Source organism: Adiantum capillus-veneris, chromosome 7, assembly GCF_014529385.1.
Source record: "Adiantum capillus-veneris isolate H3 chromosome 7, ASM1452938v2, whole genome shotgun sequence".
Lineage (NCBI taxonomy): Eukaryota > Viridiplantae > Streptophyta > Polypodiopsida > Polypodiales > Pteridaceae > Adiantum > Adiantum capillus-veneris.
Genome location: NC_140937.1, coordinates 152,836,325 through 152,863,756, shown reverse-complemented (window position 1 = coordinate 152,863,756; position 27,432 = coordinate 152,836,325). Strand labels below are relative to the sequence as shown.

Below are 27,432 nucleotides of genomic sequence, written 5' to 3'. Positions count from 1 at the left end.
TTGCACTACAAAGTTGGCTGCACAAACCAAGCTGATAAAATCTCCAATTACCTCGCCTCTTCCAAGCCGCTCCACCCCCTCTATCCCTCTCTGAAACTCCAAACCGCATGCAAGTCCCACCAAATGGCTACTCAAAGCCTAGCACTCTGCACTCCTCCAAGCCGCATGATAAAACTCTCCACCAAACTCCTCCAAAGGCTCGGTTTACCCCTCTCTGGACTCCAATCTCCTCGCTCCAATCGTCGAGGAGAGGCTGTCGTTTAAACTATCTGTGCCGCTCAAAAGCCCTATGGGACTTCTAGGGGACAACGTTTTGAAACGCTGCCTCACCAGGAGAGGGGGGGGATGGGCCTTGCTTATGGTAGCGTTTCAATACGTTGGGGACAGGGGAGGCGCCTAGAGCTTGTCGGCAGGGGTATTTTGAAACGCGCAGAGGCAGAGGAGAGGAGGTGGCACCGCAGTGTCTCCCAGCGTTTTAGAACGCCAGCAGAGAAGGGGTTCAACGATGCTCTACTAAGCCAAGGCCTTCAAGGATCACCGACTAGCTCTGATACCATGTCAAAGTTGACGATGCGAAAGCGTAGAGACCAAGGGGAGTGAGCACTAGAGAGAGAGAGAGAGAGAGAGAGAGAGAGAGAGAGAGAGAGAGAGAGAGAGAGAGAGAGAGAGAGAGAGAGAGAGAGAGAGAGAGAGAGAGAGAGAGAGAGAGAAAGTCTCCTGAACCAATCAACCTTGTCAATGAATAATTGAATGTGTATACAATGGAGGCAAGGGGTTGCTTATATAGTAATCCCGGTAAATTGTCCTACCCAAGACTTTGACTGATAAGTAAAATAAATACCTAAAAGCCAAACTAAATAATGGGATCACATTGGGCAGTTCACTTGAGATGCCTAAACTTCAACAGGGGGAACTGACTCGGGTTGATTACTTATAACAATTGGTCATTGGTGTGCACTAGAACTCGGATGAATTTAGGGAAAGTTTTTTATCATGTCACATATCAAATTTTGCATCAAGCTGGTCATAGATAAGGGCTAATTTGGAGCAGGTCAAGGGTTGATTTACACCAGCTTTGGATGGGTCAGAATTGGACAAGTAGCCAGAGTGCATGTTGATCAGGCACATAGTTTGAAAGTCAAACTAAGACACATTGAGGGTACATCTTGTTATCAACAGAGGTGGTTCCTTAGTATGTTGCCAATGACTATGCTACACACTCTTTGACTAGTTTTACTCAGTTAGATCATGTGAGACCTAAATTTTATATGTAAGATAGGATTATGATGGTTTTCTTCATTGATTGTTGTATAAGAGTAGAAAGGGGGGGTCATATTCCCTAATATGAGTCGTATATAGAGGTTTTATCAAAGTTGTTCGCTCGCAGGTGGTGTCCCATTTTGTATATAGAGTGTACTTGGGACGTGATTTGATACAACAACATTGCAACCTCTCTTGGTATCGTAAAGAACGTATAGATTACTTGATCAATAGGAGAGCATCTCTCCTATTGTAGTTTCTCCTTTGAAAGTGACATTCTTGCAACATGCCATGAGATTCCCACATCAAACTAATCTTTTGTGCAACATTCAATCACATTAGGATGAACCGGCAACTAATACAAATCTGGACGTGAGCCGAAACTGTGGCCTTCATGATGAGAAAACAATGACATAGTAGCAGAGTTGGTCTCATGATCACAATGGACTTGTACTCGAAATGGGCAGCCACATCTCTTTGACCTTCCTCTCTTTGTGGTCTCTCTCTCATGTGTGGCTCTCTCCCCCTATGGTATGCATAATCGACCACAATTCTTTTCTCATTGTTGGTACCCGTGATAGTAGAGCTCACCATTACAAGACGCACCTTATGCTCAATCATAATCTGGTTTAGGCATATGTTTAGAGTAGAAATGTCTAGCCTCTTTCAAAATGGCAGAAGAGGAGACACTCCCTTTGTTTGTTGGAAGTTGGGATTGTGACATGGCATTACTTGTACTTGAACAAACACATGATGATAGTAAATCCTTCACATAAGTCAAAGGTATGCCATACCTTTTAATATCCATGGACCACGTCTTGTTGAGGTTTAGAAGAGTCTCGGATACCTCCAGGTGGGACCTTACATCCTCACTTAAGTGACATGATTGCACAATGTGCTCCCACTCTTCTATGTACGCTATCCTTGGTGAGGACGCATTCCTCAAGCACAAGTAGTCTCTTCCATCTGCCTTCCTCTTCAAAGAAAGGGCATCTATCATCATCCTCCATCTCTTTAAATCAAGCAAACCCCGAAGATCACATTCCTTTAACTCCTCCAAGGTCATAGCGTTATCTCTTTGTAGGCCTCATCATTACATGAGTTTTGTTGTCGAAAGAGTAGAATGTACGAGAAATATAGTTGTATGGATCAAGGGGCGAGAACATATGTTGAGAGCTATGCTCAAATGTGCCCATGCAATCCTCCATATGGCCTGTACTTGTTTCCCCATGATCACTAATTCCTCGGAGCTTGGTTAACCATCATCCCCTTCACATGTGTCATGAGAACTAGAATACTCCTCAAAACTTTCATATGAAAAGATATGAATTGTGGCTCCATTCTCTTGCACGTCCATGATCCCTAAAACAAAGTAAACCGAAGGAACATAAACACCAACGAAACTAAAATGAGACCTGTCCGCTTGATGTAGTTCACATCTAGTTCACTCTTAGATCACACCAAGTAAACTCTTAGGTCACTCCCACACAATTCACACACGTTGCGCTTAGTTCAAAATAGGTTCACACATGGTTCATGGCATAGATCACATCATAAAATAAGCATTCATATTATACCTAGTACAAGAGGTGGAGGGAAGGAGATGGTGATGACTAACAGACTTGCATATATTTTGAGCTTTTGAAATGAAAGGGAGAGGAAGAAGGGAAGAAAATAAAGTGGAGGAAAATCTCTGCATGTGGTGGGCTCTTCCTCATTCAATGGCCTTAATAGTGGTGGCTTGCCCCCGGAATCCCGCACTTTTTGAAGTAAAATAGCAGTTCACACCAAGTTTACACCAAACCTAGTTTACACTAAGTTCTCGAGGGAATTCACACATAGTTCACATAAGTACGAACGACCTAGATTTTTACCGCTCTCGATGCCCATCCTCCACCGTTGATTCCCACCTCCAAAAGGAGGTGTCAATTAGTGACGAGGCTAGTTTACCTGCCCCTAGTTCACCCCTAGTTCACTAGATGATCCGACGGCTGAGATTAAAGCTGCCTCAAACCCCCCCCCCCCCCCCCCCCCCCCCCCCCCAAATTTTGGCCCTAGATCCCCTCTAGACCATATGTCCGTGCCATATAGTGGACGAGGGTCGACCTGTGCAATCAATGTGTGTGTGTGTGTGTGTGTGTGTGTGAGAGAGAGAGAGAGAGAGAGAGAGAGAGAGAGAGAGAGAGAGAGAGAGAGAGAGAGAGAGAGAGAGTAAGGCTGGGTTCAGACTGAACCGGCGAAAGAAATACATCTGCGCAAATCTGTCGCCGCCTATTGTGAGTGTGGAGGAGGAACAATGAAAAAGCAAAGGGGGCTGAGAGAGGCCATCAACTCTTCCGCGGGGGGGGTCGGAAGAAAAATGAAGGGCCCGGTGGAAGAGTGCCAACCAATCAAATTTCGACTTAGAGCATTGACGCCCGTGTGCATTTCTCTTCTTCCGCCTAGTCTGAACCGGCCCTAAGTTTTTGAATTGAAGAAGCACAAGGGTTTGTTATATAAAATCTCGTTATCCATGGGGAAGAAAGCTGCCACGTCTGTTAGTGGCGGGCATCGCAGCTCACAGCGAGCGTTTTGATCTAGACGGTCATCCCACGCAGGTATTAGTGTGTTCCATTTCTCCTTCAATTGTTATGCTTCCTTCTTTCATAACCACCCCTTGCAACGTCATCACACTCGAGCGTTCCGGTAAGAAACTACGCCTGCATTTTCATTAACAGAGCAAGCTTGAGCTTAAGTTAAGCTTCATTGGCTCCGGTGCCCACTTTTATGACGCAAACAAGCAGCAAGCTCTGCCCCTTTGCAGTAATCTTGTTGCTGGTATAAGGGTTTTGCTAGTTCTTATCACTGTATGTAGATACATATGAAGTGATCAACTTGAAAGGGACATCCTTCGGCTACGACAGAAACTCTCAGAGCGTTGTTAAGTGAGTGTCTATCAGTTTCTTTGAATTTGGCGTCACAGTTCCAGAAGGAATTGCTGCCCGAATGTGTCTTTAACAGATGTTGAAGAATACCAAAGATTATTAGCCTACCATGATGTGTCAGTATGAGAACACAGCTTCTTCAATTGCCCTCTCCTCTTTTAGGACAATCTGTAAACAAAAGAGCAGCGGCAGTTGAATATATTCATCCTCCACGCTATGGTCTTTGGGACACATTGCTCTGCCAGCGACTTAGTGAGTATGCTAGTTCTCGCCAGGGGACTCAACATTCTTCTATCTTGACAGCTTCTGTTAACTTGGCTGCAGCCCCTTGTGGGTGTCAGGATCAACGTGCAAAGAAACAGGTTGTAGCTGCACGCGCATTTACAGGTAACACCCATACCAATTTTCGGACACGTGTTACTGATATTAGGCCACACTTTGCATTTGAACTGCCAGAATTTTCGCGGTACACCTATGTGAGACAGGTCATTACATTTAGAGTTAGTGCACAGAATGACGAGTCAGGCAAGAGCTGGTTGCAACGCTTTCTCTTTACCCCACTTGATCCTGAAGAGTATCCCTTTCTATTGAACAATTCCGAAGAGGATTCAGATGATGAAGCAGAGGGTGATAATGAAGGACAAAAAGGTACTCGTAAAAAGGGTACTGGTGATGACTGGTGCAAGGATGATATCGACAGAATGCTTGCTGATGATGCCAGTTTCAAGGCCTGGCAGCAGCGAGTTAAAGCCCGGAATGAACTGCGGGAATCTCAAGAATTTGGTCGAGATCCTGATAATAAAAACTGGGAGGACTGGCTCGATGACAGCTGGGGCGATTACAGTGAATATGTGGGTGGGAAAGATAGCGGCTGGTATTTTGATGAGTCAGATTGGGAAAAAGGAGGGGTGCCTCGCGCACCTCCCAAGTTGCCAGAGCGTGGCATGGGCAGGAATATGAAAGAGTTGTTCTTTCGATTTTTTGAAGATGAGGAGGAGGTGAAAGCAGACCTTGCCTTTGAGGATAGAGTCTTCCGCTTCACATCTCAGACTACTGTAAGTGCTTTTCTTCTGCTTGTGTTTTTTATGCAATGAACGCTCAAAAATTTTCCATGCATCTTGTCTATTGCACCAGACTTGTGTCAACAGGCTTTCTGTTTAACCAAGTAGCTTTGCTATTCAACCCAAAACTATTACCAAAGGCTTACAACCTTTAATTGTTTTCATAGTGTGTTGTAGGTTCTTTTCAACATTTATCAGCATTTCACAAAAAGGATCCATTAACATGAGAATAACTTAGTCTAAGTTTTCCAACTGGTTTTTCTCGTCGTCTCAGGGATTTGTCATCCAAAATCTCCTCTATGCTGATCTTGTCTTGTGATGCCTGCAACTCCATTAGCAGAAAATCATGCCGAAGCTTTGGTCAAGGAGAGGTTCTGGAGGGAAACTTAAGTTGGAAAAGCAAGCATACACCAGTGTCAATGTGTGGGAAGTGTGTCATGGTTAAATGCTGAAAGCAGCAGTTGGAACTAAGAATCCTCAACAGGAAGAGAGACATAGTATTTCAATGTTTGTTGGAGGTTGATAAGATACACAAGGGACCCAAAGGGTTACATACACGGAAGGTGTATAAAAAAACTCTGCATTCCAGTATGTCAAAAAGAAACCTCTAGTGAGCCCATCCTCCCATGAGTCAATTTTTCAATACTCTCTCTGCTTGGATATCCGAGTCTGCACGGTCTCCTGAGAGTCTCCAATGGCTCTGATGGTGGATCTTGCTTGTGCATAGCAAATACATCCTTTTTCATCCTGTCTGCTTCGGATATCCAATAAGATACTAAAGCATGATGGGAGCCCTCAGATCTCATCTATTAAATAGAGTGAAGTGCCTCTAACAGCTCTGCATGTCTGCCAACAAAATACATGTTCTGAGAGTGCTCTTGCATGATCCTAAGTGTCAAGCTCATAGGTGCAGAAGCGATGGCTCTCAGCGTTGAAGCTCTCTGCGAGTAATCGAGGCCGTCTCTCTGCAAACACTTTACAAAGATTGCTAGACTGAGTGATGCATGAGGCAAGCAGCTCGCTGTAGAATAGAAGCTGTGAGCATCCATTGACCAAATCTTTAAATCTCCTATGTGAGAGCCTCATCAGAAAGCACTCTATCTTGGATGCGGCATCCCCTCCGAGAGGTAACAAGAATCTGAAGGTAATGCACAGCGATCTAGAAAGTGGTCACACAATGTTGTTGAAGTTATCTCCAACAACCCAAGTATCCACAGTAAGCAATCCATGTGTCAGCTCTATCCAAAGAGTAGCGTGTTCCTGCGTGTGAGTAGGAGCATTGATGGACATAAAACCTACCAAAGTATCACCTATTTGTATAGCAACTGTCACAAACGGGAGCGCATAACAATATAAAATACATTCGGATAAATAGGATTTATCACTTATTACTGAAGCCAGAGGATATAGGGAGAAATAAATAGAGAGAGAGATAAAGAGAGAAGATCGACACAGTTCTGGGACCAGAAGATGGGCTGGTCCCCCCCCATAGTAGTATCTTTATTACTGAGGAGAAGTCTATACAAGCACTTGAACCGAACGTATTACCACGTTCGTTCTAGAATAAGACTTGATGGTTCCCGGAAGCCTCAGCTTCCGATTCCTAGGGCAAAACCCTATTCCAAGGAACTTCCGTTCCTTATTCCAATTCCTCGAGAATCAAGGTTCTCGCCTCTGGATCTCACCTTCCAGACTCAGGGCATGGCATCCCTGCAACTCTTTTCCAACTCTCTTTCCAGAGTCCTCTTCCCGCAGAACAACTCTGCTTTCCCGGACACGAAGTCCTTACTTGGGAATCCCAACTTCCGGATCACAACTTGAGAGACTACCTCTCTCCGATCCGTGGATCTACTTCCCAAACTCGGGTACGAAACCCTTGGGCTGATTTGGCTCTAGTTCCTCAGAGCGCTTTTCTCCTGCAGAGGCTCATGCCTTCCTCTGCTCCTACTCCCTCACGAAGAGGAAGTACACCTGCAATCAAATACTCAAAGATCAGAACATGAAAATCGTTACCTTCAAAGTCTCGACGCTCGAAACGCAACTCCGTTCTCGAAAAAGCAATTCCCCGGAAGAGATCTCTCCATAGAAAATCCTCTCTTCCAATCCTACACACAAAAGAGGTGTGTTCTCGGGTTCCTTCTCGTAAATCAGCCCCGTCTACGACGTTTATGGGCTGAAAACAGAGAAAAACAGCAACTTGTCGCGATGGAAACACGCTTCGTAGGCACTTCTTCATGAGGGAACTCGCGCACTGGGTCTTGGCGACATCTGGTACACTTGGGGCAGCCATGGGCATCACCAGCAATGTCTTCTTTACGGCTGAAATCTGCAGCAGCATCTCCTCCTTGCAAAGATTGGTCCTCCTCTCTGAGTGAGGGCATGTGATGCTTTTATAGCTCCTAGCCACGGGCACGAATAGCTGCTCGCGTCGAGATCGCTGCCTTTTTTTTTTTTTTCTGTTCTGCCAGAAAAAGAGAGAGAGAAAACGCTGGCTGATCTGTTGCCTTATTTATCAGATGGCTGCCCACTTATGAAGTGGGCGGCCGGCGCATTTTAAAAATAGTCTGAACTTGCCCAAAAACTCAATAAAACCTTATAAGTTAAAAACAATGCTTTCACAGCACTTCCCAGGCGTCCCTGGATGCAATCACATGCACAGTTGCAATGCAGTTATAGACTTCCTTGCAGGAAAGCATCTGCTTTCCCGAAAAGCAATCCCGCTTTCTCAAAAAGCATCTGTTTTTCCTCAAAGTTTCCTCTGAACCCATCTTCATTCAAGTGCTTACTTTTTCCTTGTGCACAATTCTAACACAGTTCGGAATTTCCTCCCGACTATGGATATTCCCTTTCCGATGCACCCGTCACCCACCTTGTGACGCATCAGGAATACCCATCACCTAGTCCTTTCCTACCGAACTTACGGTACAATCTCCTTCACGATGCTCTATGTCACCCATCCTATGACGCATCAGAGATGTCCGTTCCCGGATGGTCGGATACTTCTTTCCGATGCTCCCGGTCACCCATCCGATGTGACGCATCAGAAGTACCCGTTCCAAGTGGCCTTACAGATATTGCCGTTCTCAGTGTTCCCGTCATTACTTTAAATGACGCACTAGGAATACTCTGTACTCGGATGTCTCCAGTGAGAAAAACCCTCTCACTTAAAATTCCAATAATTCATTTAGAATTATTTTTTCCTTGGTGTTCCAAGCGAGAAAACCCTCTCACTTATAAATCCAATAATTCATTTAGAATTATTTTTCTGTAAGATAAAGCCAATTTAGCAACAACAACATAACTGGCTTTGCCAACAACCAGAGTACCATGGTGTCTGATAGATGTGACATCGTGGACTCATAGGGATGCCTACACCACAGGTGCGAGACAAGTCTCCTACGGTGGGCTCCCAGAAAGTGCGAGATGTTAGGTGCAGCGGAATGAATGTTGTATTTTCTCAAGATTAGTGATCTTTATTGCTCAAGGTTCCTTTTAGTTCTTATGGAAAGAGAGAGCTTTCCGTCTAGTGGAGAGTGCTATGATCACGAACAAAGTGAGTGGATTGTACGTGCAAGTGAATGAGACTGAGAGAAGGAGAGAGAAGAGATACGGCACCTGAGAGTTTGTAAAACCCTCCTCCGAAGGCCCCACTCTCGTCGGCGAGAGTCGTCTATTCTTTGATTGCACAAAGGTGTACAATGCGTATGCAATGGACTATGCAACTTGGTCTATGTCGACGGCGACGGCGACGACGACGACGACGACGATGATGGCTGAAATCTGAGATCTTCTAATCGCTGAATTTTGGGACTGTTTCGGTGGCTGAAAATGGCTGTTTTGGCTGCGTTTTCTTGGCTGAAAAATGAGGTTTCTTAGAGCTGAAAATTGATGGTCTTTACGGGCTGAATCTGCTACACTTTAGGTGAATAATGCCGGTCTTAATTTGCTGCTGAAATCCAAAAACGCCAGGGGTTGAAATTGGTCCTTCTGTCGTCGGGGTTCTGCAAATGCCAAAACGCTAGGCTGATCTGCTGTGTCGTGATGACGCCGGGGCTGATCTACTGTGCACAAATCGCCAAGGCTGATCTGATGCAAAAACGCTAGGTCTTTTGTGGAGTAAACGCCAGAGTAGTCGTCGTGGGGGTTGGTCTTGCTGAGAAGTTGCCTGTTGAGCAAGGTGCTCCTGCTGCCTCTTCTGCCATTTAGTGTGAACTTTGGTTTGCTTATATAGAAACTTAGCAAAATTGCCCTACCTACTTTTGTAGGAAAGTCACTTAAAAATAATAAGTGAAAATCCCAATAAATAGGAAAATAGGCTAAATGCAATGGAAAATTCCCCTAACTGATGCTAATGGATTCTGATGGGAATTCCGATGATCATGCTGTGTGCAACCGGAGGATATGCATCTATGCTAAGTGACAGGGCATGCACGGTCTACGAATAGACTCACAAAAGTGCCAGATCACTGCTAATCTAAACTGACTGAACGGACTGAACGAACCCTTCTGTGGTGTACCTTGTCCACGGACACATAGGGTTGGGATGTGTCACGTGACATCCTCTCCTTTTCAAAGTGAGGTACTGGTACCGAACTGCATGGCGTCGAGGGAGATCGCCAATAGCATCCGGAATCTTGGAAGGGACTCTTCGCCGGCCCACTCTGATGTGTGGATCGTGCGGTACTTGAACTTCATAAAGGTCTGCAACGCTTGCTTCTTTGGGCCGCGCCGAAAGCGACACAAAGTCTTCTGAATCTCCTTTCTTGCTTCAACTTCGTCGAGAGTCCTGCTTCTTTCGTCTTCAAGAATCTCCATGGCTGAAAATTCCTGAAACCATCTCCAACACAAAACCATGAACATACCCATTTCATGTAAAGTGAAGAAAACAAATCGTGTCTTTTCTAAAGACTGTGTATGCAATGTAGATGAACATAGAGACGGAGTTACAACCCGTTCATCAAATACATGCAAACAATGCGGTCGAATCTTTTCTGTTTGATCGAAATCAATCAACTGTGGCAAATCACAATGGAAATGCCCATGCTTGGTGCTCATACTATCATGTGCTCTTTCGGAAACTGTGTCATACTAAGGAAGAGACATGGAATGTGACTTCCTGACATACAAACTTTTCAACTTTTCATGAACAATCCGCATACATTCGTGCTCATCCATGAGAGAAACGTGCTCAACATACAATATGTCATGCCTAGGAAAAGGGATCACATAACGATGCTGACTAAAATACAGGAAACCTTCACGAATGAAACACTCGAACAATGCGTGCGTACCAGTCATGCGGACACATAATACTTCTGTGATGGTTCTTTGGACCAAGGCTCGAGAGCCAAGATCGGTTCGTCCTGAATGATCGAATCGTCCTGTGGGGGTTTTTTGGACCTCGACTCGATAGCCAAGATCGGATCTTCGTGATTGATCGAATCTTCAACGAGGTTAGTTTCGCTAGGAAAAGCATCCACTAACACATCATCCTTGTGAACAATCACATCCTCTTCATGCAATTCATCATGTTTGTGAAAAATCCCATCTTGATCATGCAAATCATCATGCTTGTGAGAAATCACATCTTGATCATGCAAATCATCATGCTTGTCATTGTCATCCAATCATTGGCATCCAAATCATCATGCTTATCATTGTGCTTCAAATCATCATGCAAGTCATTGTCAATCCAAATCATCATCATGCTTCACACAATCATGCAAATCTTGTGGGTCATGCTTTGGAGAAGGAGAGACGGAGAGAGTCTCCTTTTCGTGATTCTGTGCAAAGTACGCCTGTACTTGAGAAAAAAGTCGCAACATCTCTTTGTTTTGTCGATCACTCTGTTCTTTGAGGGCTTTGTTCTTACTATTTAATTCTGCTTGTCTTGCTTGGCTCTCTGTGTGTCTGCGTTCCATTTCTTTGAATTCACGATCCAATGTGGCTTGTCGTTCTTTGGCTTCCAAGCGTGCTTGCTCACGCTCACGCGCTATGGCTGCCATCCTTACGGCATATATTACTTTGCGTTGTAAATCCTGTTCCATAAACAACAGCTTCAACTCCTCCTTTGGAGTTAATGCAATCGGTGTCGTAGATGGGGAAGGGCCGGAAAAACCTCCTGGTGGGGAAAATTCTTCTTCGCCTCTCTCATACTCATCACCTCCAAGTGAAGTATCCATTCCGCTTCGAGTGATGACCATTCTGAAGTCGTAGGTTCTTGTGGGTTCTTGGGTCCACGAGGAACTTGGGTTCTTGGGGGTCTTGAGTTCTTAAGTTCACGAGGAACTTGGGTTCTTGAGGTTCTTGAGGTCCTTGATTCGTAAGAATCTAGGGTTCTTGAGGTTCTTGAGTTCTTGGGGTCCTTGATTCGTGAGAATCTAGGGTTCTTGAGTTCTTGGGGATCTTGGGTTCTTGGGGATCTTGGGTTCTTGGGGTTTTCTTTCGCTTGCAAATCGCGTTGGAGAAGGATCTTCTCTTCACCCGAGTTCTACCCTTTTCTGCGGGCGCACCCCTTGGCGGCCTTGCGCTCACACCAAGGTTGCTTTTTCCCACTTCACGTTGATTGGCCGGCCGCTAAGTGCACGGTCCGCTCTCAATGAGTGAAAATAGACACAAGGGGAGGCTGGACAAGCCCTTCTTTCTTGGGATTCCTGTCACTCTTCAACAAACACGATTAGGAATCGCCACGCCCAAGTAAACTTGGGTTCGTGCGATCACAACAAGCAAAAAAAATTCTTGTGGTTCTTGTGGTTCTTTCCTTGAGTAATGCAGAACACTTCCAAAGCTCTGATACCAATGTTGGGTGCAGCGGAATGAATGTTGTATTTTCTCAAGATTAGTGATCTTTATTGCTCAAGGTTCTTTTTAGTTCTTATGGAAAGAGAGAGCTTTCCGTCTGGTGGAGAGTGCTATGGTCACGAACAAAGTGAGTGGATTGTACGTGCAAGTGAATGAGACTGAGAGAAGGAGAGAGAAGAGATATGGCACCTGAGAGTTTGTAAAACCCTCCTCCGAAGGCCCCACTCTCGTCGGCGAGAGTCGTCTATTCTTTGATTGCACAAAGGTGTACAATGCGTATGCAATGGACTATGCAACTTGGTCTATGTCAACGACAACGACGGTGACGACGACGACGATGGCTGAAATCTGAGATCTTCTAATCACTGAATTTCGGGACTGTTTCGGTGGCTGAAAATGACTGTTTTGGCTGCGTTTTCTTGGCTGAAAAATGAGGTTTCTTAGAGCTGAAAATTGATGGTCTTTACGGGCTGAATCTGCTACACTTTAGGTGAATAATGCCGGTTTTAATTTGCTGCTGAAATCCAAAAACGCCAGGGGCTGAAATTGGTCCTTTTGTCGCCGGGGTTCTGCAAATGCAAAAACGCTAGGCTGATCTGCTGTGTCGTGATGACGCCGGGGCTGATCTGTTGTGCACAAATCGCCAAGGCTGATCTGATGCAAAAACGCTAGGTCTTGTGTGGAGTAAACGCTTGAGTAGTCGCGGGGGTTGGTCTTGTTGAGAAGTTGCCTGTTGAGCAAGGTGCTCCTGTTGCCTCTTTTGCCATTTAGTGTGAACTTTGGTTTGCTTATATAGAAACTTAGCAAAATTGCCCTACCTACTTTTGTAGGAAAGTCACTTAAAAATAATAAGTGAAAATCCCAATAAATAGGAAAATAGGCTAAATGCACTGGAAAATTCCCCTAACTGATGCTAATGGATTCTGATGGGAATTCCGATGATCATGCTGTGTGCAACCGGAGGATATGCATCTATGCTAAGTGACTGGGCATGCATGGTCTACGAATAGACTCACAAAAGTGCCAGATCACTGCTAATCTAAACTGATTGAACGGACTGAACGAACCCTGCTGTGGTGTAGCTTGTCCACAGACACATAGGGTTGGGATGTGTCACGTGACACGAGATCGCGCATGCATAAGGTTGCCAAATGGTTTGGCTATCTTATGCTCGTGAACCATAAAAATGCCCACATCTCCAACTACATGCACCTTCAAAATTTTCCTACGCAAAAGCTTTCTAGAGCCTGTCACTTTGGAGGATTGTAATCCATTAGTGTTCCAAGTCCATACGTGTAGCTCCATGATACTCAAGAAAGAACGAACCATTAACTCTTATCAAAATGTAAGCAAAAGGCTCTGTTGCTACAGTGTCATACATCCAAAAGTAGCACAATTGACGCATGTCCTAACAAGGCATGTAATGTGAGGATAGAATGTCCATGTTATGATGCATCCACTTGACATTATAATACATGCAATACACAGAGGCATACACCTCATGATCCATCTCCATAGATGACTTAGTCATTGCGTGGCTAGATAAATTCATGTCATGCATCCTCAATGTGGGCATATCGTAGAAACTGTACATATCTTTCTAACCCACATTGACAAGTAGGCTTATGCTCTGATGATAAATGTCATGTTACGATGGATCCAATCCGCAATCGTACATGCAATCCACAGAGGAATACATCTCATGGCTCGTCTCTATAGATGTGTAACAATGTCAATTTTTGTAAATAATTAATTTATTTGTCAGAAATAATTATCTAATTAGTTGTGTGCACATCAGAATATAACTAGTAGTTCTAGGGCCTCATGTGTGCCTAAATGCGAGCTAGAACACCTCAAGGAGACCCTAACAGAAAATACTATGAAGCCTTAGTATGTAACAATATTAGTCTTTGTAAATAATTAATTTTATTTACCAAAAATAATTATCTAATTAGTTGTGTGCACATCAGATTAAAACTAGTAGTTCTAAGACCTCAGGTGTGCCTAAATGCGGGCTAGAACACCTCAGGGAGATCCTAGTAGAAAATACCCTCAAGCCTTAGTGATTGGGAAATCAAGCCTTCAAAAGGGGTAGACAATAGCCTCAGATTTCAGGCTTAGAAAAATTTAGGCTTAGAAAAATTTACGCGTCTCAACGCGAGCACAGGAATGAGACGGGGTCCTTAGAACAGTAATCTTAAGGCCTTGATTATCTTTAATAAGGTCTAAGGATAAATGAGTTATATTAGCTTTAACTATTTGTGCCCGGGCAAGTGGCCGGACAAGTGTGAACATGTAATACAGGAGTAGTGCTAGTGCGGCATTGTGTTGAGAATTTTAATGTTCTCTTGGGTAGAATTAATGTTAACATTCGTGAGTTAGTTGCACATTATTTAAGTGACTTGTAAACTTTTAAAACTTAAAAGTTGAAGGGTTTTAAAGTTTTAAAGTAAGTGTGCCAAGTGGCACACTTACTCATGCAAACTCTCTCTCTCACTATCATCTCTTAGTGCCCCCTTCTTCCTCTCGTCTATTTAAGAGCAATACCCCTCCCTCTTGGGAGATTAGCAGTGCTTCTGCCCCCCCTAATGTGAGGCGTGCTCTACGCGATGGAGCTCTCCATTAGAGCTTGAAAGCAGCCCCTTGTGACACATGTGGTAGCTTTGAGCTCCCATTGCCTAGAACAAGGGCTCTCACAGCCATAGCCACCTTGAGAAGTTTTGTCGTGAGTTGTAGCACACGCTCTCTTCCTAGAGCGTAGTGGTTGTGTAACAAACTTGGACACCCCAAGACAAGATTCTACCGTAACACAGGAGAGATTCACTTTAAAACAGTTCACAAAAGACGACATGGCCTGACGTAGTTCCGTGCCAAGAGGTATTGGCCCCAAAGATTGGCGCCCCTTTCGGTATTTCTTTTTATATTAATCTGTGTGCAAAGTACAAGAGTCCGTAGGAACTCACACTCAGACTCTTGCGTCCAGATGCCCTGAGTAATGAGGCCCTTGGACCTATTTATTCTTACAAGGGATGCCCCATAAACAGAGCCCCAAAATCTCAAACTCAAAAGCTTCTCAACTCAAAAACATTATGCCCAAAAGCTGGCAATGTAATTTCCTGAGATCCATACGTAATGCCACGTCAGCAGTCGAGCGCGTTTTACAGAAAACTGCCACGTTAGTAGGCAGCGGAAATTATGGGCGTTCGTAGAGTTTGCCACGTCAGCGTGTCGGCGCCTTTCACGGCATTCAGCAACAGGGTGTGTGTGTCTAGGGGCCTGCCACTCACCAGTTTGTGACATAACCCCCTCTTGAAAGAATTGTAATCGCCCTCGATTATGCCTGCAAAACATAGAGGCCATAAACTGTCTTAGTAGACACTGATTGTTAGTACCCATGCACTGGACATGACACATGTAGCACTTGTACAAGACGACAGTCACATCACCGGACACCAGGACATCACTTGACATCATTGGACATCACATGACAAATCACATACAAATTCATTTCAAATCTCAGACCATGATTAATCGGCAACGTATTTAGTAATCGCATCTAGATCTAGTCGGGACCTCACGGATGCCCGATTAACTAATCCTTATTGCAATTGTGTCTATAGAGAATTATTGAGACCGAAATGCTGCTGTCATTTCGTCTTTCAGTTCCTGCACTCAAACAAGTCAAGTACAAATCAATCATTTTCATTTTCAGGAATTCCAGTTATAAAGTCATACAACAGAATACTACTCAACCCTTAGTATCCTTGAAACCCAAAGGGGACATGAGTGACTCTATTCAAAATCAAGGTAATCCGTTGACAAAGGAGCGGATTGACTCCCCTCTTGTGCAAACCCGCTGCACTAGATTCACCCTTGCTGAAATCGTGGTTTTATCGGAGTAGACTATGCTAAACAGAATGCTTCAAGGTAAAGTTCCAAAATCTGAGGAGTATCTGCTAGGTCCTCCTCCTCCATCCACTTCGCATCCAATGCAGGATAGTTCTTGAACTTAACCAAGAATCGCCTAATCACTTTACCTTTATCTTTCTGTCCTTGTCACCCTTGCTAAAATTGGGTTTTATCAGAGTAGACTATGCTAAACCGAATGCTTCAAGGTAAAGTTCCAAAATCTGAGGAGTATCTGCTAGGTCCTCCTCCTCCATCCACTTCGCATCCAATGCAGGATAGTTCTTGAACTTAACCAAGAACCACCTTATCACTTGACCTTTATCTTTCTGTCCTTGTATGCCAATATCTGTTCTGGAACGAGTATCTCCTCGCTTTCCTCCACTTTGGGTTGCTCATTTGGCTCCCCATCTTCGGGCACATCGCCTTTAAAAGGCTTCAATAGATAAGTATCGGGCAACTTCAGTCTAAAGGAGACATCATTTATCTTTTCTTTTATTTGGAAAGGGCCATAGTACCTCATGCTAAGCTTTGGAAAAAGCCGCTCCTTTCCCTTTTCTTTTCTTAGGCGTGCCTTCTCAAAACGTAAGAGCACCCAATCGTCTTCCTTTAATTTCAAATCGTGACGGTGTTGATCTGTTGCCTTCTTGTGTCGTTCCTGAGATTTCGCTAAAGCCCCCCGGACCTCGGCAAATGTAGTGTCCAAGTCCCTCTTGTACTGGTCGGCTTAAATTTTTTAATCTTTTGTGCTAAGGAAGAGTGGAATCTTCGAAACACCTTCAATGATCTCAAATGGCTCCTTCCCCGTCGAAGAGTGGATCGTGTTATTGTAGGCAAATTCCACCTAGGGCAAATTTTTTTCCCATTGAGTCTTCTGAATAGAAATGTAAGACTTCAATAAATCCAGTACAATTGAATTTGCAATCTTAGATTGCCCATTTGTTTGCGGGTGGAAAGATGACGAGAACTGCAACCGTGTGCCAATGTTCTCCCAAATGGCCCTCCAAAACAAACTTATGAATCGGAGATCACTACCGGAGACTATTGTCGTAGGCATGCGATGTAGTCTGAAAATCTGTGCAATGAACATTCTCGCTAAATGATCCGGCTTGAGTGTTTTCTTCACTGGAATGAATGGAGCTTGCTTGCTAAATCTTTCAATGACAGTCCAAATGCCATCATGTCCACTCTGTGTCTTCGAGAGATCAAAAATAAAATCCATAGCTATATTTTCCCAGGGGCGGGTGGGAATGGGTAAAGGCTGTAACAATCCCTGCGCCTTATGCCTGTCAAACTTGACCTGGCATACCAAACAACTGCGTACAAAGTCGCCCACATCCTTCTTGAGTCTTGGTTAAAAGAAGTAACGCTCCACACCTTTCAAGGTGCTGTCAATGCTGCGGTGACCCGTAAAAGGTGGACAATGGCACTTTGTCAAAATCTTTTGCCTCAACGGCTGTGTAACGCACAACATCGTTTTCTTCATCAAGTAGCCATCCCGTATGGAATATCCTGCTACTACCTCCCCATTCTGTATTCGAGTGAATACATCCGAAAAATCCGAATGTCCTCGAAGCTTCTATAATGAATCGCAGAAATAGCCAAGACTAGCGGCTTTCGAGACAAAGCATCTGCCACCAAGTTCTTCTGTCCGCGAACATGGACAATCTGGAAGTGAAACTGTGACAAGATGTTAGCCCACCGCATATGCTTTTCCGAAAGCTGCTTCTGTGACCAGAAGTAGCGTAAACTCTGATGATCATTAAAGACTATGAAATCGGCTCCGAGTAGGTAATGCCGCCATTGAGTAAGAGCATGGATCACTGCCAAAAGCTTTTTCTCATAAATCTGTGCTGTCAATTCTGACCTTGAAAACAATCGGGTTTCATAGGCAATCACATGGCCTTCTTGCATTAAGACCGTCCCCAAACTACGACCACAAGCATCACAATATACTTCAAATGACTTTTGCAAATCCGGCAAAGTTAATACTGGTCCAGTAGTCAATTTCTCTTTCAGTTTCTGAAAGGCAGTCACCTCTATGGGTCCCCACGAGAAAGGGATTCCTTTTTGTGTCATAATGTGCAAAGGGGAATCTACCTCTGCAAATGTTTGAATTAACCGGTAGTAAGAACACAAACCCAAGAAGCTTCTAACTTCATGAACATTCTTCAAATCAGGCCAATCATGTATAGTCTCAATCTTGGCCGGGTCCATCTGTACTCCTTTTGCTACTGAGACGATGTGTCCCAATAAGTGTATCTCTGGCAAGAAAAATTTACTCTTTTTGGCATTGATAACTAGTAATCTTGCAATGCTTGAAAGACCTTTAGCAGATGGTGTTTATGTTCTGCTTCATCCTTGGAGAAGACTATAATGTCATCAAAGAAAGTGTCGACAAATGATCTATACTCTCTGAAAATCCTATCCATCATTCGGTTGAAAGTTGCTGGAGCATTGGTAAGGCCAAAAGGCATCACCAAAAAATCATACAAACCGAAGCTCGTCCGAAAGGCTGTCTTGTAGACATCTTCCGGCGCAATTCGGATTTGATGATATCCGCTTTTCAAATCATTCCTGCTGAAACAAGAGGATCCTTGAAGTCGGTCAAGAATATCATCGATCCTTGGGATTAGAAATCTGTCCTTGATGGTGATTTTATTGAGAGCTAAGTAATCAATGCACATTCTCCAAGATCCGTCTTTCTTTAAAACCAACAACACCGAAGAGCAGTAGGGTGTACTCGGCTGGATAAGACCCTTTTCCAAAAGGTCTTTCACTTGGTTCATAATCTCTTCATTCTGGGCTCGGCTGACACGGTGAGGTGGCCGGTTCGGTGGTGTGCTTCTAGGAATCAGATCAATGGTGTGATCCTCAAGTCGAGATGGGGGCAACTCGCCTGGCAGGCCCTCAGTGTCACGATTGTGACTATGTTGCAGTATTACATCTACTCCTAGTTGCAGATACGCGAAGTGCCATGCCAAGGAGGACCCCTACGCTTGGAATGTCACACCCCTTCACCCAAAAGACATCTCTTCGCCAAAAGCCATACTCCTTCGACGACTGGTCACACCCCTTCGTTCTACGGATGCGACTCTTTGCCCAATGGTTGCAGCTCTTCGCCGAAAGGATGTGTCTTTATGTCTTAAGTCATGTCTCTTCACCAGGAGACATGTCTTTTCATTTATGTCTCTTCGTCTCCTATATAAGAAGCCCTTGTATCACACATTCAATCAATCAAACATAGAGTCTTCTAAGTCTTGTTTCTCAGTACAATTCAAGTTTCTCAAGTCTTAATCATGAGTTTAAGTACTTAATTAAGGATTAGTACCTGGAATCCTTACAGTGTTATCAGAGCAAATTTTTTTCTCGGGACCGGAAGGTTGCGAGCCTCGCACCCTTGCCGCTACACTCTACCCTCCTTCCCGGAGTTGCATGGAAGCAGAAGAAAGATGACACATACACACCTACGACTATGAGGTAACTTAAACCCTTCTTTCTCAATTACACATATCAACGATAGATGCGCACGCCGCAGATGTGTGTGTGGCATGCCGGGTGAGTGTGCTGAGATTCCGTGTTGGTAGCCCTTCGTGTACCACTTCATTGGGTTGTACCCTTTCGTGCATGGTTCGCACCCCTTCATGCGAACGGTCAACAATTCAGCCATGCAAGTACCCCTTCCCCTTGGTGGCACCCCTTCCCTAAGAGAATCGTAGATACGTGGTGCCTCTTCAAGAGAATCGGCAATGGCTATGTACCCCTTCGCCTCCACGGGACACACGCGCACACACCCCTGGTTGTTGGAGCGCTAAAATTCAGCAAGCAACCGAAATCAAGCTCATGTGAACACACTTGATCAACTAAAAAGGCCCCCAAAAATTATTACGTGAGCCTCATGACAATCAGCCTGCAGTGTGTCCCTTCTGCGCACGCAACCTTGCCACCTCCTCTCAGCAATAATGGCCTTCACTGGACATCTTGCACGCGAAACTCTTCATCAGTATGGCTGACGAAGCCTTCCAGGTGCCAATTCTGTTTTTCTCGTACATGGTCGAGATTCCGGACACTGATCTCCTCGAAAATCCTCCTGCACCTGAAGTAATAATTATTTCGGAGCCAAAACCAATCCCAGAGCCGGAACCCCTTCCCACTATGGCAGGTATACCTTTCCAGCCTCGCCACGATATTTCCTTCAAGCAGTCAGCATGACCAAATCACAAGATGGCAACAACCATATTATGCCGAAGGACCCAATAGCAATTCTCAAAGCGCAGATGGCAGCACTTTCCAGGAACCTCGCATCAATTGACACTCGTTTCGAGCAGTTGCAGACGCAACTTAGATTTTCTCACCCAAAGCATGGTTTCTCAGAGACAACTAGACACAAAGTACCTTCGTGTGAGCAGCAAAAGTCTCAGCATGAATATTCTTGGAAATGCTATAGTTCTAAGCAACCCATAGTTGACACATACGGTTACGTACGACGGGTACACGTACGAAGACGTGCGGTACTAATCGAACTAAAAAAAATTAAGACGTACGGTGACGTAACGTACGATGCAAAAAAAAATCATGCATCTTACACAGGATAGATCATATGAGTCATGACATTGACCTTAGTACTTAGTACCAGGGCTAGAAAAAAACATTTTTCCTAACCGATCAAAATAAGGAAATTCTCCCGGTTTGTTATCCGTTGTAAGTTTATAAGGACCCTTGGGGCCACTTGTAAGGTGCAACGGAATGAATGTTGAACTTTGCTCAAGATGAGTGCTCCGAACTGTGCTCAAGGTTCCTTTTTTCTTATGGAAGGGAGAGCCTTCCGTTCCTTTAGTGAGAGAGTGCAATGGACACAAACAAAGTGAATGGACACTGTTATGGCGAGAGCGGTCTACTTATGATCGCACAAATCTCTACAATGCTTGGACTTGCCGACGATGTCAACGACGATGAGGACGACGACGAGACGGGCTGAAATCTGAAAACTCTAATGGCTGAAATCTGCAAATCTTTATCTGCTGAATTCTGACTCTATGTCGGAGACGATGTCGATGGCGACGATGCGACGACGACGCACTGAAAACGCAGATGCTGAAATCTGCGTTTTCCGGGCTGAAACTGTAAACCTTGCGGAAACTGACTGTGCGGCGAGGATCTACTGCGGGAAGGTGAGATCTGCGAGGTTCGGGGGTTGACCTGCGGTGTCTAAGGGCTGAAAACTGAAAACGCTGATGGTTCGTGATTTTTCGTCGCGATGATCTGCAAAAACGTTGAGGTTGGGCTGCAAACCAAAAACGCTAGGGCTGAAATTTGTCCTGCTGTCGCCGGTGGTTCTGCAAATGCAAAACGCTAGGCTGATCAGCTGTGTTGTGTTGATGCCGGGGCTGATCTGTTGTGCACAAATCGCCAAGGCTGATCTGATGCAAAAACGCTAGGTCTTCTGTGGAGAAAACGCCAACGTAGTCGCGGGGGTTGGTCTTGCTGAGAAGTTGCCTGTTGAGCAAGGTGCTCCTGCTGCCTCTTTTGCTAGAAAGTGCTAGCGCTAGGTTTTTGTTTATACAAACTTAGCAAAATTGCCCTACCTACTTTCCAACAAAATTCACTTAAAAATAATAAGTGAAAAATGTCAAAAATAGGGAAAATAGGCCTATGCACACTGTAAAAATGTTACTGATGGGATTTGACTGGAATTTGATGGTCATGTTGTGTGCAACCCGAGGATATACATCTAATCTAAGTGACTGGACATGCACGGTCTGCGAACAGACTCACAAAAGTGCCAGATCACTTACTACTCTAGACCGACTTGATTGAACTGAACCCTGGTCATGCGGTAGCTTGTCCACGGACACATAGGGTTGGATGTGTCACATGACATCCCCTCCTTTTCAAAGTGAGATACTAGTACCGAACTGTATGGCGTCGAGGGAGATCGCCAATAGCATCCGGAATCCTGGAAGGGACTCTTCGCCGGCCCACTCTGATGTGTGGGTCATGCGGTAGTTGAACTTCATAAAGGTCTGCAAAGTCTTCTTCTTTGGGCCGCAACGAAAGCGACTCAAAGTCTTTTGTGGCTCCTTCGATGCTTCAACGTCGTCTAGAGTCATGCTTCGTCCGTCTTCAAGAATCTCCATGGCTGAAAATTCCTGAAACCACTTCCAACACAAAAAACATGAACATACATGGAATAAATCTTGGCTTCCTCAAAGACTGTGCATGTAATGTAGATGAACAAAGAGGTGGAGTGCCAAACCGTTCACCACACACACTCAAACAATGAGATCGAATCTTATGATCTAAAGCAATCAACTGTGGCAATTCGCAACGGAAATGCCCATGCTTGGTGCTCATACTTTCATGTGCTCGTTCTACGAATGTGTCATGCCAAGGAAGAGACATGGAATGTGACTTCCTTATATATGTACTTTTCAGCTTTTCATGAGCAATCCACATACATTCGTGCTCATTCATGAGTGAAACGTGCTCAACGTACAATATGTCATGCCTAGTAAAAGGGATCACATAAAGACACTGACGAGAATACAGGAACCGATCACGAATGAAACAGTCGAACAATGCGTGTGTATGAAGCATGCGAACACATAATACTTCCTGTGAGGGTTCTTTGGACCTAGGCTCGAGAGCCAAGATCGGTTCTTCTTGAAGGGGTTCTTTGGACCTAGGCTCAAGAGCCAAGATCGATCCTTCGTGATTGATCGAATCTGCAACGAGGTTAGCTTCAGTAGAAAAAGCATCAACTAAGACATCATCCTTGTGGACAATCACATCATCTTCATGCAAATCATCATGCTTGTGAGAAATCACATCTTGATCATGCAAATCATTATCATCCAAATCATCATGCTTATCATTGTCATTCAAATCATCATGCAAATCCTGTGTGTCATGCTTTGGAGAAGAAGAGACTCAGTCTCCTTCTCCTGAATCCGTTCAATCTTTGCCTGCACATTTGCAATGAGAGAGGGAAAATGAACAACTTCCTCTCCACAAATGACAATGGGAGAGTCACTTTTGGCATTGAAAGTGAACGTATTTTCCGCCCAATCAATGAGAGGGTTATACTCACGAAACCATCGAATGCCCAAAATCATATCACATCCTGAGAGAGGAGAGACAAGAAATTTTCTACGGAAAGCAGCTTGTTAAACTGTAAACAACACATCAAAGCTCTCTTTCGTGATGAGAGAGTCCATACCGGGAGCGAAGCCAGAGACCTCGAGAGTAGATTTCTGACTAACCTCTAGGCGGGCTTTCTCAACAAGAGAGGGATTGATCACATCATGCATACTGCCTGTGTCAAACAATATGACAAAATGCTCCCCCGTCATATGACCATAACATTTAATGAGAGACTCATCAATGGGAGGGTCAGGAGAAACTTGGGGCACACTCGTATTGTCATTGATTGCATTGACAGAGGAAGTGGGTTCTTTACATTTATTAAAGTCAAGCTTAGGACATGTTCTTTTTATGTGACTCTTAATGTGACAATGAAAACAACGACCTTCCTTAGAATAAGTGCTTTGCTCTTCCGACGTGATGTATCCTCCTAAAATTCCTTGTGCTATCTTTTCATCTGGAGTGAGCTTAGGTTTAGCAATTGTGTTAGCCTTACTCTTAGGTTCATTGGAAGAATTCTTTTCTGAGAGACTGTTGGAAGATTAGTTAGAAGAGTTACCGTTCTTACCATTCTTTACGTTCTGAGGGTTCTGAGAAGTTTGCTAGGTACTTGTGGAAGTCTTGTTCTCCTTAGGCTTTCCCTTGTTGTGCTTCATCTCCTGTGCGAGAGCAATTGCTACCGCCTTGTTGAGATCGATTGGATCGAAGACTTCTACATCAAACTTGATATATTTGTCTAACCCAAAAAGGAATGCCTCTTTGCGCTCATCATCCGACTTGCGTAATTGGGTATCTAGCTGCAAAACACGATTAGAAAAAGACATAACTGGCATACCATTTTGCTTGAGAGCGTGCCAATTGTCCTTCAATCGTGCGAGGTACTGAGGTGGCATAAACCGCGCCTTGAGCTTGTCTTGGAAATCAGCCCAATTGAAGGAAATGGGCGTGAATTCGTCGGCTTCCTCTAGGTGCGTGGCTAACTGTGCCTCTTGCCATGCGTGGTACCAATTGATGGCATCACCGGCAAGGTACATAGCTGCCGTCAAAACCTTGCTATTCCCTGTCTTCTTAGTTGTTGCAAAATAAGCGTTAAAATGATGCAACCAAGAATGAATAACCGTAGCATCCATCTTACCATCGTACTTACTGAAAGTAAACTTCTCTGTGACTGGGTTTTTGGAGTCTGCATCCCGGCTTGCGCCACTTGAGGAACTACCAACATCTTTGGCCGGTTCAGACTTCGATGCAAGAACGTGTTGAACCAATTCTTGAGTGCGGAGGTCTCTTTGAACCTCACTATCGGCTTCCAATGCCGCTCGTCTTGCTTCGGCTTCCTCCTTTCTTTATGCTTTTCTTTCTTTTTGTTCGTCGCGCTCGCGTTCCAAGGCAATGCGAGTCGCTTCTTGCTGTATTGCATTTCTTTCGTTTTGTTCTTCGCGCTAGTATTTCAAGACAACGCGATTCGCTTCTTGTTGTGCCAGTGCAACGCAAGTCGCTTCTTGTTGTTGTGCCATCATGTCCAACATCGACTTGACCATTGCCTCCATAGGATTTGGTACAATTCGTGGCGTAGATGGAGGGGGAGGGTTGGAAAAACCTCGTGGTGGGAAAAATTCTTCGTCGCCTCTCTCATACTCATCACCTGGTGACACTAGAGTGTGGCTACTATCTATCCTTTTTATTGATTTCTTTCTTATTATTTATTCAATTTCACTTTTTGGAAACACCCCTCGGGAAATCTAACTGCCCTGCATTCCATAGCTAGTGTGGAACTGTTCAGAGGGAGTCAAGGATGAGGGCAAGAGAGCACCAAGGTTGGACAAGGACTATGGTTAGCCAAAGTGGGGTCATTGACTAGCCAAAGTGGAATCCTTTGCTACAGAGGCTACATTTCAGTTCTTGGTGTGGCTGCAGTGTACAAAGAGGGTTAGATGACCTAGAAAGATACAATGGCAGCATCTCCTAAAATTTAGGAAACTGCTATTTTGGGACCTGAAAATGTGTTCGCGTCATTAGGAGGTAATGACAAGGGGAACATTTTATTAGTCTGCCGTGAAGTCAATTGGGCAACCGGTTGGGAGATTTTTAGGCGGCAACCCTGAAACGGGAAATAGCCTGTAAATGTGCCAAGTGGCACATTTCTGTGCACTTTCCTCATGCAAGAAGAAGTGGTGCTGATTTTAGAGAAGGGAGGCTCATTTTCAAGCTTCTCTACAGGTTGAGAGCTATGGAGTGCTTCCTTTCCCTCTTATGTATAGTGCGATGCCAGGAGTGATGCCCTGCACACTACGCACTGCCCTCTCTCTCCCCTATGGCAGTATGTTATGCCCCTCTAGTGGGCTTTTCAATTGACCAATGTACAGTTGTATGGGTTCATGCGCGATTGCCGAGGCAAGAGTCTCTTGCACAGGTACTGGATTAGCTAGCGGCTAATCCCCCGCAGGTACAGGTGATTCGGAGAGGTTTCACGTGCGAAATCTCGTCCGATTCAAAGGGCAAGTAGCCCTACAGGTGCGGGAGCTCGAGGACTTGGTACGGATGCGACCGGCACACAAAACGGAGCCCGAAACAGTGAATTACAGCCTGCTGTGTATTTTTGCAGGTTTAGGGTTTTGGCCCTAAACGGACCCTAATACCCCCAGGAGGTTCGGGGACGCGAGGGGACCGCTGTATAGGTGATCTGGCGCATTTTCGAGGCAGAAAACAGAGAATTCAGCGTGCTGCAGATTCTCGCCAGGTTTTGCAAAGTGTCCGTATGCGTAAGGAAAGTCATCCAATGCGTGGGAATACTGACTGTGAAGGGTCCTAGTACAGTTATGTTGCCGAAATCGGGCTAGAACAGTTGAAATTCAGCCAAGGTTGTGCGGGGCAGCTTGTAGGGAACCACAACGTTTATTCCCTCTTTTAAAGAATAAAGAAATACCGAAAGGGGCGCCTATTTAGGGGCCAATCTGGTGTCGGTCTTCTCATACAGGTGCAATCTAGCAGCCTGTATCCCTTTCCCCTTTGTTGTGTCTTGAATGAAAGTACAGGTAAAGTGGGCGACAAATTAAATGGGTGAAAGCAAATAAGGTTTAAGTCCAAGGTCTACCGCCCTTTTTGGAAAGTACAGGCCGGTTTCATGGTTCCATCACTGGGATTAAATCACTTTTTCCTATAGAAGTGAGCCTTGGTCAGTTTTGGCTTGAAGACACAGGGGATCATAGACCAGACACAGGAATTGCAATTATGGCTGACAGGCCAGATGATGTGACGGAAGAGGTTTCCTCTGCGTAGGGTCAACAGACACATGAAGTGGGTGAGTCTTCAAGACCACCACAGACGGATGATGATATATTTAGGACCCAGTTGGCTATTGCTGTGGCTATGTTCACACAAGTAATGCAGAACCCGAGGTTTTTAGCCTTTCTGCAACCTCCTCTTCCGGGATCATATTCAAAAGCCTGTTAAGGCTCAAGCACAAGTGATTCATACCGCAGAATCAATGGAAACACCGGTACACTTAACGGAGACCATACAGTCTCCAAAACTTGTGCCTACAGTGCAAGAACAGGTGGCTGAAATGCCAGTCATTCAAGCTGTACCAGTTCAGCCAGCCACCTTTCAACAACCTATAGCTGGTTCTAATGGGCAGGGAAGCAACCTCCAGGCTATGCAACAAGTCTTCCCACCACCTTTAGTACACCCTGGCTACTTTGGAGGTGGATCAGTATTCCAGAGCATGGCTGGTCATACACCTAGAAATCAGTTTTACTCGCCAGGAACAGAGTTCGGGGGTGCTCAAACGATGATGCCTAACCCCATATACGGTGTCATGGGCATGCAACGAGGGTTTCAAAGCACTCAGGGCCAATTTGGGATACCACATACAAATTTTGGTATGGCTGGAATTACAAATCAACAGCCAAATATGGCATTCCTAGGTCAACTTAATAGCGGTCAAGGAACACAGATGAACCCTAACAGTGTTCCCATGTTTCAGGCACTTCCATATGACAACTTAACGCCGCTGGAGAGGCCAACTCCGTGCAAAGGTGTGACATTCACGACCTTTACAGGGTTTGATGACCGGAAGAAGGCTCTCTCATTCCTCCAGCAGTTTGACAAGGCCTATGCAGGGGGAAACTTTACAGAGGCTTCAAAGATCCGCAAGGTAGCCACTTTCTTGACAGGGAATGCGGGACAATTTATTGCTTCAAGGGCAAGCTCCGTCCACATGGATTTACTTCAAGCGGATTTTTGCAGCAGCATGGTTATCTGATGACTTTGAAGCAGATGTCATGACAGAATGGCACTAGCTTAATGCTGCCACTTGCAAGAATCTGGATGACTACAAT

The 27,432-nt window shown here is 44.8% G+C and overlaps 1 protein-coding gene across 1 annotated transcript in view; it reads left to right on the top strand.

Moving 5' to 3' along the window:
* The first annotated feature begins 3,776 nt into the window (after positions 1-3,776).
* LOC147454833 (protein DAY-LENGTH-DEPENDENT DELAYED-GREENING 1, chloroplastic-like) overlaps positions 3,777-27,432 on the top strand; it is a 105,264-nt gene continuing 81,608 nt past the window's right edge. Inside the window, exon 1 of the mRNA XM_086516658.1 lies at positions 3,777-5,239. Coding sequence (XP_086372784.1) covers positions 4,307-5,239 — 933 coding nt within the window. The 5' untranslated portion in view covers positions 3,777-4,306. The remainder of the gene's footprint in view (positions 5,240-27,432) is intronic.